The sequence below is a fragment of the Impatiens glandulifera genome, unplaced genomic scaffold (assembly GCF_907164915.1).
Source record: "Impatiens glandulifera unplaced genomic scaffold, dImpGla2.1, whole genome shotgun sequence".
Classification (NCBI taxonomy): Eukaryota; Viridiplantae; Streptophyta; class Magnoliopsida; order Ericales; family Balsaminaceae; genus Impatiens; species Impatiens glandulifera.
Window position 1 is genome coordinate 53,835 of NW_025919167.1, and position 15,391 is coordinate 69,225.

Below are 15,391 nucleotides of genomic sequence, written 5' to 3' on the forward strand. Positions count from 1 at the left end.
GGGTCATTCTTTTTTCCTCAGTGGTTCATAAAATTGACTAGCAGCCTCCATGACAATTCATTTAATACAAACATGAACTCTTATACATTATTTATAATCTAACATGTTATTACACTTATATATTAGATGTTATCAATAGTTATAATCATCAAAATAAATATTGTATATATCATGTATTGATGGATAATTTTACAAAAGGTTGGGTAATCTTTGTGTTTGCACCTTGCAAGATGATAAGAATAAAATATCATTTATATTTTGTTCTTTTCATATTTGAGTATATACGCATTTTATAATAAATGCTTATGATTGTGCTCCTTTATTACCAAAATATGAAATGAGTAAAGAATGATGAAGAAATAGATAAACTTTGATCTCTTCGCTTTCAACTGAAATCTACAATTAAATTTAATTCACAAAAGTATATCCTAAAAAATAGTTGCCTCAGTTTTCAGAAGTACTATGTCTGGATCCAAAGCATAGTATACTTTATTGAGGCAGTACCTAATAGATTTTATTGTCCCAATCATGCAGTAATAATCATAATCACTTCTAAGAAAAACTTGAAATTATTATGCTCGTGAAGTGAATTACAATAAAATGTACATTTATAGCAGGACTAGAACCAGACCTTGCATCCCATAATATCATACAGGAATCATCACCAACGCTACAGAATTCCTGCCCACTTTAGTACAAAAGAGAGTCAGATAAAACAATATTAATAGCTATATATACGACAGAAGAAAAAGGCAAGCAACCAGGATGATAAAATTTACTCAGTGCTACACGGGAATATCCTGGCAAATATATAATAATATAGATGATCCATATAACAATTTTATGACTAGAAACAAAAAAAATGCATAAAAATAGTGCTCCACATTTGCTAAATTTTCAGATTTCACTAGGCTAGATTTTCATTATGAACTGGAGTTTGGGAAGGCAGTTCCTATTGCAGCAAACGTGATCTATACTTTTGTGAGAGTAATGATTTTGATAACAAGTGTAGGAACTATAAAACAAGATTTTGATAATTCTCCAGTTCATAACCTTTTTCTGCTGACATTTTTTAAAATAGTGGACTTAATGTTCATAGATATTGTAACACAAGTTGACATGTAAAGTTACTGGTCTCTATAAAACGAGCAAGAATATTTAGAGAGAAATGTAAAAAATCAGAAAGAATAAACATGTATAGTCCTTGTATGTTCAATAACAACAAAAAAAACTCTAGATCAATGGTCTTGATAGTAGATACTACTCTTCCTACCTTGATGGGCAAAACTGCACATCTTCCACAGTATCATCATGCCCTTGTTATGTACCTCGAGGACCAAGATTAGGGCCATCGACAAATCTCTCAGCAGCCTTTGAGTTGCTTTTGGAGCTAGCACCAGCAGATCCTTGAGACTTAGAAGATGCCCTTGGTAAATAGAGAATACACATGCCCCATAACTGAACGACATTTATCTGCATTTAAAAGAACAAAACAGAGTACTATTGGAGCATGGATGGGTGAGGATCAAATTGAGATCAGAATTCATTCCCTATTTCTCTTTAAATGGTGTAATAAACCAAACACATCACTTGAAAATCTCAAGGGTGTTTGACGAGGTAAAGGAAAAAAATTCTCCTCTAAACATAAGCCCCGTAACTTTCCAATCCAAGAACAAATTATCTTATGATTAAAAGGGTCGGTCATCATAAAATTTGGATTCATTTCTTGCCGCAAATATTCACTTGGGGGGTTCACTACAACTAAAAAGGGATAAAGCTTAAAGGAAAAAGGCCTCTTATTCCTTGTAAAAAATTCAAAAAAGTTAAAGAAAAAAGTATCAACATTTCTAGCTGATATACCAATAATTGTTTAATGAATAAACAATTGCATAACCACATCTCCTCATATTTAACTTTCACCAAATTTTGTTTCATTTATAAGGGCAAGTAATAAATTCTTAAAATAAAAGCACAGTTCATGATTCAGAAGAATGTAAGAAAAAATAAATATCTCATAATAATGAAATCCCTCTTGACAAGAACTGTGTGGTTGTTCTCCCATAAACAGTGCATATATGCAACAAAGGTTGATTTAGAGCAAGAATAAATTAGACATGAGATTAAGAAGATGATAAAAAAATGCATTTGACAGACCAAATAAATACTTGAAGGTAATGGAAAGACTCGGAGAGTGATCAACACTTCATCCATCAACAACAATTCACACAAAATTCCTACCAACTTCAACTAAATTTAGTCAGAAACCACTTTCAACTCCCTGTCCATCACCTGGATTCTATAAAAACAAATAACGGTGAAATCGTGCATTAGGGTGAATGTACAGTGGCATGCGATTTTATTAAAATCTCTAAACCAGTTGAGCAAGGAAAGTTCAAATACGAAATCTCATTGATTGAAGCATTTTATCAAACATGTGGATGGAACAACAGAAAGTAACAACTAATCAAACTGATAGTCGTCCAAATTGAAAGAAACATAAACCAATCTCGACTTAAAACCAAAACGTTAAAGCTAGATCGAATTGCTCTGAAACAACAGTTACAATCGACCAACTAAATTTCTCAATAAACTCGCTATGATTCATTACACGTTTATAGCTATTTTTTACAACTTACCAAGAAATATGACAAAATGCGGGGTAAACCCCTTATGCCTCCCTTCAAATCGATCTTCAACCAGTAGTGGAGAAGATGACTAGTAGCATACGAAGAGTCAGCTTCGGTCTGTCCTTTTCTGCCCATCGCCAAATTAGGAGTCAGCTATTTCTCTTGTTCTCGGTGTTGGATTTCGTCGCTGCTCAAGATATTCATCTTCTTTGCAAGAGCCTCCGCCAAGCATCTTCTTCGCAAGAGCCTCCGCCAAGCATTTCAAAAGAGAGAGAAACAAACCAAAATAGTTGAATTAGGTTATATTCAAATATCTATATATTTAGTTTCTTAAAAAATCTAAAATATTAATTTCATATAAAATATAATATAATATATAATTTATATTTAGTTATATATATTTTTTAATATAATTAAATTTAAATAATAATTAATTAAAAGACATAGAATTGATTATGTTATAAAAAATTAATAATTAAATTTTAATATTAATAAAATTTAAAATAAAATTTATTTATAAAAAAATAATGTAATAAAATAAAATATTTATAAAGTTAAAAATATTAAAATTTTAAGTGACTAAATTATAAGGTTGTCAACAAGTATATATAAAAAATAAAATAAAATAATTGAATTAAGTTAATTCAAATATCTATATATTTAGTTTCATAAAAAAATCTAAAATATTAATTTAATATAATATAATATAATATCTAATTTATATTTAGTTTATATATATATATTTTTTAATTTAATTAAATATAAATAATAATTAATTAAAAGACATAAGGTTAGTTATGTTATAAAAAATTAATAATTAAATTTTAATATTAATAAAGTTTTAAATAAAATTTATTTATAAAAAATTAAAATAATGAAATAAAATATTTATAAAGTTAAAAATATTAAAATTTTAAGTGAATAAATTATAAGGTTGTCAACATTTATATATATAAATAAAAATAATAAAGGTTGTTTGTATATATTTTAAAGGTTGACAAAACTTTTTTATTCTCTTTTTTTACCCACGCTTAATATGCGTGCGCATATAAGCGTTGCCGAAACTATATTTTGTTGTAGTGTGCTATTAGTAACTATAACATGTTGTTAGACAATTTATTTAAAAGAAATTACAGAAAATGTCAACTTCGTTAACAATTCGTCGACTTATTGAGGGTTAGAAAACTAATTCTTCAATTTTATATATAATCTACTTTTAGACATAAAAGATTGTGTACTATTTTATCGAAGTTTGAATATGAAATGGGCTGTGAAAATTCTCACGATTAGCACTAAACCAATTTTTTTTTACTATAAACAGGAACATAACAGTGTCGCTAAAAACTTACCGACGCTAAATATAGCAGCACAAGAAGGTCGGCCGTAAATGCCAGGAAATGATTATGCGTCGGTAAATTATTTATTTTTTTAACAAATTTTAGTTTATATAATTCAAAAAATATATCTTAAATAACTATATCAAATTATATATTGCAAAACATGTGCATCAAATTAGATGATAAAACCCTTGCTTTCAAATGAAGTGTTTTACATAAGTTCAATTTCATTCTTTTTAAATCAAAATTTATTGCTTATAAAAAGTTATTGTAATCCTCAATGTCATTATTTTTTATAATAAAAATCCATGAAAAATTCAAGAAGATCCAATAGTTTCTAGATCTACCTATTCTATTACACCAAAAACAAGTTAAATAAACTGTTCTTATGAGCAATAATATCTAAAAAATTCAAGAAAACAAGAATTACAAATACTTGTGCAGTAAAATAATTTGTCACAACAAAAAAAAAAAGCATGTCTTGTTCTAGCAAGCTCCTTCCTTATCTTGGTGAATGATTCTCTCAAACATATGACATGTTTTTTCATTCTGAACCAACTCCTCCAAGATCTTATCTTCCTTAATAGTACCCATCAAAGATCTCTCGCTAATATCAGCATTACTAGTATCGTCGGTAGAAGAAAACACTATTTTGGATAAATGGTCCTTATGAGTTTGACAATCATACTTAGTGTTTTCAGCTTCACAAGCAACAAGATGATAAGTGTAGACAATTTTTTTCTGCCCAATTCTATATGCCCGACTAATGGCCTGTTTTTCAACAGAAGGATTCCAAACCACGTCCAACAGTACAACTCTCGAAGCCCCGACCAAACTTATACCCTCCGAACAAGCCTTGGTTGAGGCTAACATCACTTTAACCGCACTATCTGAATTGTTGAATGAACGTATCGATTTTTGACGAAGCTTTGTGTTTTTTGCTCCATCCATATACAACATTTCCTTACCTTCAGACCAACCAAAGTAGGATTTGAGTTGATCCATAATAAGTGTCAAAGGAGGGATGTATTGACTAAAGATGAGGACTTTCTCATCCAGGGCCTCACTAAGCCGGATTAGTTCAACTAAGAATTTTGTCTTCACCCCACCTTCTGGATTTTTTTTAAGAGCGTCTAATCGAGACATGTAAACTAAAAACTCTTCTTTTTTCGATAGTTGAGAGTGAATCAACAATGAAGGGTGAACCGACGTTAAAGAAATGCAATGTTCGCGTTCAAGCCCATTCTTCATCTTCAAGATATCGTTAAGAATTGTGTTTTGTAAGTCCATTGGCTTTAAAACAACCAATGAATCTCTTAAACCAGGAAGACTTTCCTTAAGTATTCCACCTTTGTAGACATGTGTCATTCCGAAAATTATGTCCTTTAACTCTTTGATCCTCTCATCGTCGTTTTCAGCGACGCCATTAGTCAATGAAATCCATCTGTTTAATGCTATGTTTTCTTTCTTGTCTCGTGTATGCTCTTTGGATATTCCGTGTGCTTTTTTAGCGACGAATTTATCGACAAAATTAGGTCTTACCATACAAAGGGTATTGAATAGCTCGTGAAAATTGTTCTGAAAAGGGGTTCCAGATAGGATTATACGTTTTTTAGTTTGGATTCTTAAAAGCGCTTTCCAGATTAGGCTGTTCTCATTTCTGGCGGTGTGACCTTCGTCAAGAACCAAAAGGTCAGGAAGTTCTCGAAGCATCTGTGTAACTTGCAAACTATCGATTTGATTTTTACAACTCTTCTTGATTCCATTACCCCCTTCTAACTTTTCAAATAACCCATAACTCATTCCGAGAACACTCTTGTCTTTTTTCCATGAAAAAAGCTTAACCAAACGGTTTGAGTGTTTGTCTTTATCGCGGAATTGGTTTACTAGATTAACAACTGTATTAACTTCTTGACCCGAAAAATCCTTCCCATTCATGTTATGGAATGGAATGTTAACTTTCCATTTCCTAAACTCTTCCTCCCATGTAAGGAGCATATTGGAAGGAGCAATTATGAAAACTTTTCTAGTCGGATATAACTCCAAATAAGACTTTATGAACATGATGGTGAGTCGAGTTTTACCTGTTCCTGGTGCATGTGAGATTATGCATCCATTTCCACCATTTGAACTCTCATTCTTCAGATCCTCTAGAAATATGCTTCCTTCTATATTATTCCATATAAACTCAAATCCGTTTCTTTGATGAGAGTACATGGTTTTTCTCATACCCGGAATTAAGCCCCAAACCGTCTCTGTAGTATCAATAATATCCTCGTTGAGATGAGATCCACCATTCTCAAAATTCATTTGGAATGGTTGGTGTATGTCAATGTTATTTCTGTCTTCTCGAAACTCTTTCCTTTTAGTTTTTTTCCAAGGTATAGTATTCTGCATGTATATACCATACAATTTGATATTATTTATAATGGAAAGAACACAAAATTAAGAGTAATGATACATGTGAGAATTTTTATAGAAAAAATTAATAGAAATTTGATTGAGAGCATTTTAGAGTTAGGTTTTCTAATCTTAATAAGTCAATGGATGGTTAACGAAATCAACATGTTATGTAATTTTTTTTAATAAGTTGTGCAACAACAAGTTCAAGATTTTAAATAAGTTGTTTAACAACAGGTGACAGTTCTTTGTAACAGTTGATTAAACTATAACAGTTATAACAGAATGAACAGATACAGCTGACAAAATCAATTAGATTTTATTATATAAGGGTGACTAATTTTGGGGAAAACAGTTAAGGCAGGAGCCCTTAAATATCAGCTGAACGGGATGGGCAAAAGCAATTAGATTTTACTACAGAAGGGTGAACTAATTTTTGGGGAAACAGTAAAGGCAGAAGCCCTTAAATATTAGTTGAATAGGAATGAAAAAGACTATTGATCATTTGAAAACTCTTCAGGTTAATTCATATTCTTTCTATTCATACTCTAAATCTCTCTATCGATTGTAAGTCCTGTAATCGTTCTTATTCTCTACTCACCTAAACTCCCAACTATTATGCAGTTACTAAGGTACTACCATAATCTGGATTACATATTGTAGAGGTATAATTCTCATTATAGTATAAGTATAAAAGCAACTTTATTGGCATTATGCTGAAAACGCAAGTTGAATGAGATTCATAGTCGTAGGACGAACGCTTACAAGCGCAAGAAGATCATTTCGATCAGATGGAGGCGATGATGACTTCAATGAACAATACACTTAGACGACTAACTCTAGCGTCCGATAGAAATAACCAGGAACAAGAGGCAAAAATGGAGGAGACTACGGATGTGAACGTCAACCTGATCACAAACGAGGTGAGAAAAGAAGATATCGAGGTGAACATTCTGAAGAAAGGGAACAATGTGATTATATGTATCAACAACTAACGAGACTTTCAAAATTGGATTTCTCGAAATTTAATGGTGAAGAGATAGACGACTGGATATATGGAGTAGAGATGTTTTTCAGGTGGATCACACATTGAAGAATCAAAACTAGAATATTCTTGTGCACACTTAAAAGGGAGAGCTCGTTGTTGGTTCAGTTCACATCTACAATATAGGATACCAACATAGGATACCGGGAAGAGCTATGACCTGACATGAGTTAAAGGCATTGGTACTATAAGAGTTTGGCTTGAGTGAATTTGATAATTCATTAGACGAATAAAAAGATTTTAAGCAGTCAGCATCGATTAAGGAATTTGGTAAGAAATACTTGAATGTCATTTACAAGTTACCACATCTTATGGAAGAATACTCAATTAAAGGTTATTTAAACAGGTTAAAATAGGAGATTGCAAATTCAATTAGAATTCAAAAACCGGGGTCATTATTAGAGGCTATTGGAATGGCTAAACCGCAAGAGAGGACAAATATTAAATTGCAAGAGGCAGTGTGTGATTCATTGGTATGAAGGGTCTACTTAGCAAATAAAGGGAGTCCACTACTGTCTAATCCTAAGCAACCTGCATTTGGCAGTAGAAGCAACTACTCAGGAGGCTATAATCGATCAAGTGTGAGTACTTCTACTAGTGCTGTTAATAATGGAACATTGTTGAAGCAAGTAGTCACTAATTAGAATTCCCGAAGGTTTAATATCAAACAAAAAAACTCTAGATGAGAGAAGAAAGAATAATCAATCTTTCTATTGTGAAGAAAAGTGGGGATATGGGCATAGATGTAAGTCGGGGCCTCTAGTTATGAGTATTGAATTGATAGAAACTGAAAGTCAAATAGAAGATATCGATAGAACGATGGCCTACGAAATATCAACAGAAGTTCTGACAATGAGCCTAAAAAGAGCTACCACATTTGAGACAATGAAGATCAAAGACAGTGTGGGTAAGAACATTATATATGTGTTTGTAGATTCAAGCAACACACATAATTTTGTGAATTCTAGGGCAATTTGTGGGACTGAGTTTATTAAATTGTGACAATTGTAAAGTACATCAATTAATAAGTAGTAGTGAATGCTGGGGTCTGAAGTGGTCTTCCTAGGGTGTGGATTTTGTTGTTAATACAAGATTGACGTCTATACCAAAATATGATATCATTTTGGGAATCGAATGACTGTGCACTTTAGGTAACTTAAACAAGACTTTAATGGGTTGGTAATGTTATTCCAACAATTAGGAAGAATGGTGAAATTACAAGTTCATACTACCAAGAAAGTGGAAATGCTTGAGGGCAGAACCTTGAGAATTACAATCAGAAAAGGAGAAAAGGTGGCTATGATGAGTATCAAAAGTCAAGAAGACAATGATACATAACTCTTTTCATTCCTAGTTTCTTTACCCGAGACGGATATGGAGAACTAGATAAGAAATATGATCTATGAGTTTAGCGATTTATTTCAAGAGCCAACCAGTTTATCTTCCAATAAAAGCTATGATCACCGAATTTGTTTGAAGGAAGGAGCGCATACCGTCAGCTTGAGACATTACAGGTATTATACTCTTCGAAAAGACAAAATAGAAGGTATGATAAATGAAATATTGGAGGTAGGGGTGATTAGAAAAAGTTATAGCCCATTTTTTTCTCCGGTGGTACTTGTCAAGAAGAAGGATCAAAGTTGGAGATTATGCATTGATTATCGAAGATTGAATGAGGTAACCATTAAAAATAAATTTTCAATTCTTTTAATTGAAGAGTTGATGGATGAATTAAATGATAGTAATATTTTTTTCAAAATTGGATCTGTGTTCAGATTATAATCAAGTGAGAATGCATGAATGTAATATTTGTAAGACTGCATTTAACACTCATGAGGGCATTATGAATTTTTAGTAATTCCATTTGGGTTAACCAATGCCCATTTGACATTTCAAGAGATGATGCATGAAATTTTAAAACCTCACCTAAGAAAGTTTGTCTTAATCTTCTTTGATGATATTTTAATCTACAAAAGGAATTTGAATGAACATGTGAAGCATTTAAGACTGGTTTTAGAATTATTAAGACAACAACGGTTATAAGTATTCAAAATGTGCATTAATTTGTCGGGAGACTGACTACTTGGACCATGTGATTTCATAAGAATGGGTGGCTGTGGACACGTCTAAAACGTAGTAATTGAATCGTGGCCACAACCGAGTAACCTGAAATAATTGAGGGTTTTTAAGGGACTCACAGGCTATTATAGAAGGTTCATAAAAAAATATGGATCCATTGTGGTTCCATTTACATTTCTATTGAAAAATGTAAGTTTGAATGGAATGAGACAACGACAAAGGACTTTAATGAGCTGAAAGGCGTAATGATGAGGCCAACGATACTCAAGTTACCAAAATTTGAGCAAGAATTTGTCATTGAGACAAATACAAGTAAAATAGAAGTGGAGAAGTTTTAATACAGTAGGGATATCTTATTTGGGGTCAAGACTCAAGCCTCATCAACATATGAATGAGAGATGTTGATAGTATTACATGTGATTAAGAAATGGAGGAGTTGCTTACAATTTAAGCCATTCGTGATTTAAACATCTATTAGAGAAGAAAATTAAACACCCGAGTCAGAAGAAGTGGTTATACAAATTAGTGAGATTCAATTTTTCAATACAATATAAGAAGGGTAAGGAGAATTTAGTAACATATGCAATATCGAGACTTCTAGAAGAGTGATCTTACTCAGCAATATTAGAATTTTCATCAATTTTAATGAAAAAAATTGAGAAACCGTGGATTTAAGATTTGAATTTGAAGAAGATCATTTTGACCTTGGGGATAGATCCATGATGGGTAAAAGGTTTTTTTCTTCATCAAAGGTCAGTTGCGTAAATAAGGGCGTTTGGTGGTGAGTTGTGATAGAGATTTGAAAACTTATGTTATTTCAATAATGCATAATTCAGCAGTAGGGGACATTTAGGAGTGATGATCACATATAAAAAACTGTATCAAACGTATTTTTGGAGTGGAATAGAATAAAATATTAGAGAATTTATGAGAAACATTGTGATTTGCCAACAACAGAAATGGGAGAATCAATGGTATAAGGGGTTGATGCAACCTTTGGCTATTATACATCAATTTGGAGTGATATTTTCATAGACTTCATTGAAGATTTGCCTAAACCCAATGATTATTCTATTATTTTTGTAGTGGTGGACAGACTCTCCAAGATGGCTCATTTTGTTGGGTTGAAATACTCATTTTTTGCTAGTGATATTGCTCAAGTGTTCATGGATCATATATTTCATTTACATGGAATGTCGCTAACCATTGTAAGTGACAGGGACAAAATCTTTGTGAGTAATTTTTGGAAAGAACTTTGTAAATTGCAAGGTATTGGATATCAATATCATCAGCATATCACCCACAAACCGATGGGCACACAAAAGTGATTAATCGAAGAATGAAAACTTATTTGCGATTTATGACAGTTCAAAAACCTAAGTCATGGGTAAGTGGCTTCCTTTAGCTGAATGGTGGTATAATACAAACTTCCACTCGACAACTTTATCTTCACCATATGAAATCGTGTATGGTCAACCTCCACTAGTTCATCATACATTCGGTAAGGGAAGAGGCATTGAAACTTTTGAAGTTTCATTTGCAACGTGCACAACATTGGATGAAGCAATAATCATACAAGAGAAGGGTAGATTGTGTTTACCAAGTAGGGATTGAGTGTTTGTAAAGTTACAACCGTACAAACAATCTTCGATGAGAGGAAAGATGCATAAACTTAGCCCTATATGGACCCTTTCAAATAATAGAACGAATGTGCAATATGGATTACAAGATTGATATTCCGTCTACAACAAAGATGTACAATGTCATTCACGTGTCTCAGCTCAAGAAAAAGGTGAAAAATTCAATAGCCAATCCCCATATTCCTATCCTACAAGAGGACAAAATTATATAACCAATGGTAATTCTAGATGAGAGAGTTGTTTGTAAGGATGGAATTAGTATTAAATAATTTTTGATCAAGTAGTTTAATGCTTCAAATGATGATGCTAACTGGGAAGAAGAGTCATGGTTGATGATAAAGTACCCTCAATTTGTATTGACAGTGGGAGACACAATTTATTTCAATCAGTTAAAGTGTTGATGGGAGGCTAATGATATGAGAGAATTTTAGGGTTAGGTATTCTAACCCTAAATAAATCGACAGATGGTTAACAAAGTCAACATGTTCTGTAATTTCTTTTTAATAAACTATGCAACAACAGGTTTTAAATTTTGAATAAGCTTTGTAACAACATTCTACCGTTTTTTATAGCAGTTGATTAAACTGTAGCAGTTATAACAGAATGAGAAGAAATAATTGGCAAAAATGACTGGCAAAAGCAGTTAGATTTTATTACAGAAGGTGAACTAATTCTGGGGAAAACAGTTAAGGTAGGAGCCCTTAAATATCAGCAGAACATGAATAAAAAAGACTATTGATCATTTGAAAACTCTTTAGGTTAATTCATATTCTCTCTCTTCATACTCTAAATCTCTCCTAACTCATTCTAATCTCTATATGTCCTATAATCGTTCTTATTCTTTACTCACCTAAATTCTCAGCTATTCCGCAGTTACTAAGGTGCTCCCTAATCTAAACTATATATTGTTAAAATATAATTCTCCTTATATCAAAATGATGTTTCATGTCATGTGTGAATTAAAAATCTAATAGAATTTTCAATCCACTCATAGAATTACACATTATTCCCTCCTATCATTACTTTAAAATTAATATCTTATAAACAAAACAAAACTTCATTAAGAAACACAAAATAGATTAGACATACAAAAGTTGGCGATATGTATCTGATCTCCACCTCCACATACGAGCAACGTTTACATCGGATTCCAATTTGTTCGTCGAGAACAAGCAAATGCTTGTCAGGGCCGCAATTTCGTAGCGTACCACCAATAACAACCTCTTTCTCAATTGGAGTTTGATTAACCTATGAAGGATTGAGACATGTTAAAATATAAATTCAATGAATAAAACCATTGATTTGGGACAAGAAGCTCACAATATTATTCGAGTGTGTAGATCTAATTCCTTCCGCGGCAATTGAAAAATCCATCTCCTCAAATAACTTATCTCCTTCGATGTCCCAATATGATTTTTCTTCTAGTGGTTTTGCATCGTAATCCTCTAAACTGAAATTTGTGGGTATTTCAGAATTTTCTTGTTCTACTTGTTCATGGCAAGGAGATGGAGAAAGAAGATCCATTTGGTCCCAAAGAGAATCAACATGAATCTTAAAAGACAAAAGAATGAGTTAATGTATAAAGAAATTTCATTATAGTTAGTCAAAAACTATCTTATTACCTTATCTACCGTTGTTTTATCAATAGCCTCAACTGGCATGTCCTGCATTTCTTTCCAATTTTCTTCTCGATTTTCATATGTAGAAGAATCATTTTGGTCATCATCTTCTCGATCATTTTCTTCTTGATGATTATTTTTATCGATACCATTCTCCTTATCATGATGATCCGATGAAGCACTATTTTCTTGTTCATCATTGGTTCCATGCTCATAGTTTTTCTTAGTAGTTTGGGATGAGCGCAGTCGATCCACCATTCTTTCAAACACTTGTGGAGGATTTTTCCTCTTTTTATAAGGCAACAAAATGTTCAACTCGGGTACCTCTTTCATTCTATCTTGTCCTTTAACTCTTTTATCATCATTTCTTGGCAACTCTTCATTTTCAGAATCAGAAGAAATACATTGAATCGGATCATGTTGAGACCCAGTCAGACTCTTTCTTTTAATCTCCTTCTCTAGCTCCGAAACCAACCTCTGATCCCCCAGATTCACTTCAACAACACCTTCATGATGGTAGAAAATAATAAGAACAATTTAAGAAACGGTTAATTTGTTAAGTTATTTGTAAATTAGTTTTATTAACAATTAGTTTTGTTAATATGCCATTATATGTTTATTTCTCCCAACTAAAAAAACTTGGGGATGAGTTGTATTGCCTTTCAGTTACCTATATTTGTAGGTGTGATGCATCAAAAAGAATTTTGGACAAAATGTCGACTGATAAACTAATTCAAATCTTGATGGATTGAATGAGATGTATATTCATGTTAGGAGGCACATTTTGATATTGGATTTGTTGTCAAACATCAACAGAGTCTATTCCATTTTATTTGTTGTTGAACAACATAACGATTCCATGATGGTTAATATGATTGGATTTGATAATAGTTTGATAAATTTGACAATGATGATCAAGGAGTCGTTCAATAAAATCCAAAGACAAATTCATTAATTTATGAAAGTTTGAAAGAAAGAAGAATAAAGACAAAATGCATTGCTCTCACTATGGAAAGGATATACACAATGTTGATGGATGTTTCAAATGTTTGGGGTATACAAAGGCTCTAAGGATATGACAGTGAAAGGAAATAACAATGTTAACATGGTTGATTCCTCTATTGGTGTTGGGAAGAATGTTGATGATGTACCAAATGAACTTACTATTACTATTGCTTATTCAAGAAGAGATTATGAAAACACTTCAAGGAAATCAGGTTAACTTTGTTCATTATGGTGAATATGTATGCTAGTCTATTCAAATATAGAAGGAGGTTAAACACCACAAAGAGTTCTTCTCATTCTAGGGTTTTGGTCATGGTGTGGAGTAAGAAGGTAAAACCGATCATAGATGATGTTATGCAGTGGCAAGACATGGATTTTTTTTCATATGAGGCATTCTTGTAACTTGTAAGTTGAGTTGTCTCTGTATGATTATTGCTAGGAGAATTTGTGGGAGTCTAATATTCTTCTAAGATCTCATTTTTTGCTGAAGTGTTATTCATGGTGGGATTTTTACGGACGACATATGTATGACAAAAAAGTTATATTATGATTAGTCATTGTTGTAGGGAGGTTAAAATGATGTCTCACCTTCTTTTGTATTGTTGGAAGGTTTTAATCTCTCCATATTTTCTTCTAGTGGACTTTTTGGCTAGAAAAGAATCTTTGTACTTTCAGTACTATCTTTTGAGTTTGGGTTGTGTTGACTTAACTATTTGTTAGGGGTATTTGTAATTTATTTCCTCACGAGTTTGGGACTTTACAGGTGGTATCCTCTTAAATCTCACAGGAATCAAGTGCCACGTGGGTCACTTCTAGAGTTCTAATCGGGAGAGTCTGAGACTACGAATGAGATTGCAACGAGAATGTCGAATGACTAAGTTGGGGAGATTGTGATGTCCCACATTGGGAAATCACAATAAATATGAACTTATAATAGTAAAATCAATATATTATAGATAACTTAATATGTATCTCTTGAATTTGGTTGTTGTTGTTCAATGATTTGTTTGGTAGTCTAATTTCTCACTAGTAAGAATACCGGGGTTCAAGGTGTTACAATTTCATTAACCTTTTAAAAAAATGACATTGCCAAACTTCTATATTGAGGTTTAGTACCTTCACTACACGAGTGTGTTTTCTCTCTCGTTTGATTCCTGTCATCAATCGATTTACCATGGTTCATCTTGGTTGTGAATCTGTATTCAGAAACAAACATTTTTCGAACAATCAACATTTCAACAAATTAATTATATATATATTACTAAGCAATGATAGAGAACAAAAATTTGGTGTTATAAATGGTATCGGGAATGATGTGGTAACACATAATTGAACTTAAATCTAATAGGAAAGAATTTATTTTTCAAATCCAATAACGTGTTGGCACATTATTTCCAACACCATTTATGACACCAAACTTCTGTTCTATCATTATTCATATTTAATAGTATATAAAGAAGTTTAACCATAAAATCAGTATAAAAACACAATTACTTAAGGTGTCACCATTCTACACACATAAACAACAACCAGATTCATCATTTTAGAAACAACAATCTAAACATATAACTAAAAATGTATACCAACAAATAAAATATATAAAAAAATTTATTTCTGGAGATACTCACCTCTCAAATGA

The 15,391-nt window shown here is 32.2% G+C and overlaps 1 protein-coding gene across 1 annotated transcript; it reads right to left on the reverse strand.

The window, feature by feature from the left end:
* Positions 1 to 4,450: 4,450 nt before the first annotated feature.
* LOC124917636 (SNF2 domain-containing protein CLASSY 3-like) lies at positions 4,451 to 14,968 on the reverse strand. The gene is made up of 5 exons (XM_047458020.1): positions 14,869 to 14,968; positions 12,751 to 13,253; positions 12,449 to 12,679; positions 12,218 to 12,376; positions 4,451 to 6,355 (listed from the first exon to the last, which is right to left on the reverse strand). Exons 1-5 carry the CDS (start codon positions 14,966 to 14,968, stop codon positions 4,451 to 4,453), a joined length of 2,898 nt encoding a protein of 965 aa, XP_047313976.1.
* Between the last annotated feature and the right edge of the window lie 423 nt (positions 14,969 to 15,391).

Bases quoted from the DNA above. Each gene is read 5' to 3' on its own strand.
- LOC124917636 (XM_047458020.1), bottom strand. From the start codon at position 14,968: ATGTTTGTTTCTGAATACAGATTCACAACCAAGATGAACCATGGTAAA. The intron at 12,680-12,750 runs GTAATAAGATAG...TTGTCTTTTAAG, and splicing joins ATAAAACAACGGTAGATAAG to ATTCATGTTGATTCTCTTTG. The intron at 12,377-12,448 runs GTGAGCTTCTTG...AATCCTTCATAG, and splicing joins CTACACACTCGAATAATATT to GTTAATCAAACTCCAATTGA.